Source organism: Daphnia magna, linkage group LG9 (genome assembly GCF_020631705.1).
Source record: "Daphnia magna isolate NIES linkage group LG9, ASM2063170v1.1, whole genome shotgun sequence".
Lineage (NCBI taxonomy): Eukaryota > Metazoa > Arthropoda > Branchiopoda > Diplostraca > Daphniidae > Daphnia > Daphnia magna.
In genome coordinates, this window is record NC_059190.1 from 9,999,450 (window position 1) to 10,002,017 (window position 2,568).

Below are 2,568 nucleotides of genomic sequence, written 5' to 3' on the forward strand. Positions count from 1 at the left end.
ATGGCCAGTAAGAAAGGTAATCGAGGTTCTACCCAGCGAATCGGATAACGTTGTTAGAGTGCTAAAAGTCCAGATCAGCAACAAAAAAAAACCCAGTATTCGTCCAGTGACGAAGCTTTGTGTTATGACTACGGCGAAAGAGCAGGACGTTTACGTAAAAAAAAAAATATTGGGTCATCTGAGTTAAAATTTGGGTCGTGAAGTCAAACTTTTAATAGAAATAGTCAATTATTGTATAAAAGTAAAATGAAAACGGTTAAAATCTGTAAAAACTGTTAAGTGTCAAAATGCTAGAAGTATAAAACGTAAAATTAGTATATAATCATATGTACAAACTGTATAAAAATATGTAGACCCCAAAACCCAATGTAAAAAATTCCGACAGCAACGCCATCTATATCTAGTTCAAAGGGAAAAGGCCAAAATCAGGTCGCCTACTGTTTAGCCCTTGACCGCTTAGGGAAACTGTTTAGTCCCATACGAACAGTAGACGACAGGGAGCTGCGGTAAAACGTACTATAGGGCGCATTTAAGAAATAAAAAACCTGAAGGAAGATAAGATAATCCTAGTAAAATCGGAATTTTCAAACAAAATTTTACGATTAAAGCCTCATTTATTCTACTACTTGCTCAACTTCATACAAAGGTTCGCCATTATCAATCATTATTTGTGTCAAGTTGACAATGGCACGGAAAAAAGATGGATGCAAAGTTAACACATGACGAAATACATTTTTCATGGAGTAAAATTGTTTAACTCTTTTGTTTACTGTTTCGTGTCTTTCTAGAATTTTTTTTTTCATCTGATTTCCATTGGGATTTAAAAAATAATTATTGTCTCGGTAGCCCTTGTCAGCCAAGGCCTTTTCGCCAATTCCAAGATGATGGATGAAAGCATCACGAGCTAATCTCAAGTCGGGCCATTCGCCGCAAGGGTATCCACCGTGGGCCCAAACAATATTACCCGTTCTGATGCAAAGTCCAATTTCATAGCGAAGTCCAGCTCCTCTGAATTTATGCGAAAACCATTTTGGGTCGAATTCAGTGGGCTCCAATATTGGAAAGTCGGTGCCGTCAAGAGAGACGAACGTAGTGGTGCCTTCAGGCGCGTTTTCAAGACGCCTTTCGAAATCAAGCTAATAAATTTAAGAAAAAATATATATTTGTCTCGGAATGTGTAAAAAAAATCGTTACCACTGGGAGATTGGCAATAAGTTGAATATACATTAGCGACCAGATACAAAAAGTTTTTTCCGTCACTCCAACAAGCACGGCATTTACACTCTCTATATTGTATTGCTTTAACAACAAAAGTCCCCATAAAAGATGATGGGGGGTCGAATTTGGTGGCCGTCTGGTTGACAACATATGCCAAACAATTTCACAAACTTGCGGGGTTGTCCCGAAAAAAGCTCTAAATAAACGATATCCCATACTACGGCTCCCAAACAAATTATGGCCAGTAATATTATGGCCAAGATTCCAAAATATTTCACTCGATGTCATTACTGAAAATTAACAGGAAACGAACTGATGATAGTACGTCGTCTGCTAAGTTGTTGCAAGATGTGATAAAAAAATGAAAAAATATTTTTTTAAATTCAACATCTCTAAAACTAAAGAAATGTAAGCGCAAGTATTTTTTAAAATAAACTTTAATTTTTAATAACGTAATACCGAAAAAAAATTTTGGTTTTTATTAACTTGTTGTGGGTTTTGCGAAACATCAAAACATGTATACTTGCAAACTTTTGCTCGAAACTGAAAACGCAACCCACGCAAACTCGATCAGTAAGTGATAAATTGGCAAAAGTACAGCAAAAGTTTGTTCTCCAGATCAACTTACGCCTGTAAACATAGTCTTGCGCCTTAAAATTAATCCAAACTATAATTTGCGCTATTGCAAGAACAGCAAAACCCTCTCGTTTTCTACTTTTGTGAACGTCATGAGGAATGCGGTGGAGCCCTCTTGAAAGAAAGGAAGAAGACAGCAGCATCTCAACCGGAAGCCCCACAGTTCGTCGCGACCTTGCACACTCCAACCATTCTCTGTTTCTTGAGGACACACCTTGGCAAACCGGGAATGTTAGCTTGTGTTCACAAGATATTGGAGTGTGAAGATTTCATGTTGAGGACCAACCGGGAGCGGATAGAGCTGAATTTTCTCAACATCTGTGCTTGGGATGCTTCTTTCCATTATATGTCGCCGGGCACTTGAAGCTAGAAGACTGCCCTCACTCACGCTATTGTGCCATGTTTGACAGTAAGGATCATCACCAGATCCTTTGTGCGCCCCGAAGAACGTACCAAGCAATCATCCCGGAGTAGAAACGTGGACGTAGGTCTCTACCCGTGGCGATACCAGAAGACTACCTCTCTATTTTGTTTTTGTTCTCTTTTGTACGGGTTTTTGTTTTTTTGTTGTTGTAAGTACCTGTGAACAGGTGGCCCAACTGTCACCTATGGTAATGCCCTCAAGGGCAGCATTGTATGTGGCAAGGGCCTTCTTAATTTTATTAATTTTCTCGTTGTAAGTAGCCCTTGCCCCCTTTAGTCAGTTATTATACA

General features: G+C 38.9%; 1 protein-coding gene across 1 annotated transcript; it reads right to left on the reverse strand.

Moving 5' to 3' along the window:
- Window positions 1-546: 546 nt before the first annotated feature.
- LOC116930552 lies at window positions 547-1,506 on the reverse strand. The gene is made up of 2 exons (XM_045179020.1): window positions 1,195-1,506; window positions 547-1,136 (listed from the first exon to the last, which is right to left on the reverse strand). The coding sequence occupies exons 1-2, from the start codon at window positions 1,504-1,506 to the stop codon at window positions 615-617; spliced, it is 834 nt and encodes a 277-aa protein (XP_045034955.1). The 3' UTR covers window positions 547-614.
- Window positions 1,507-2,568: the final 1,062 nt, after the last annotated feature.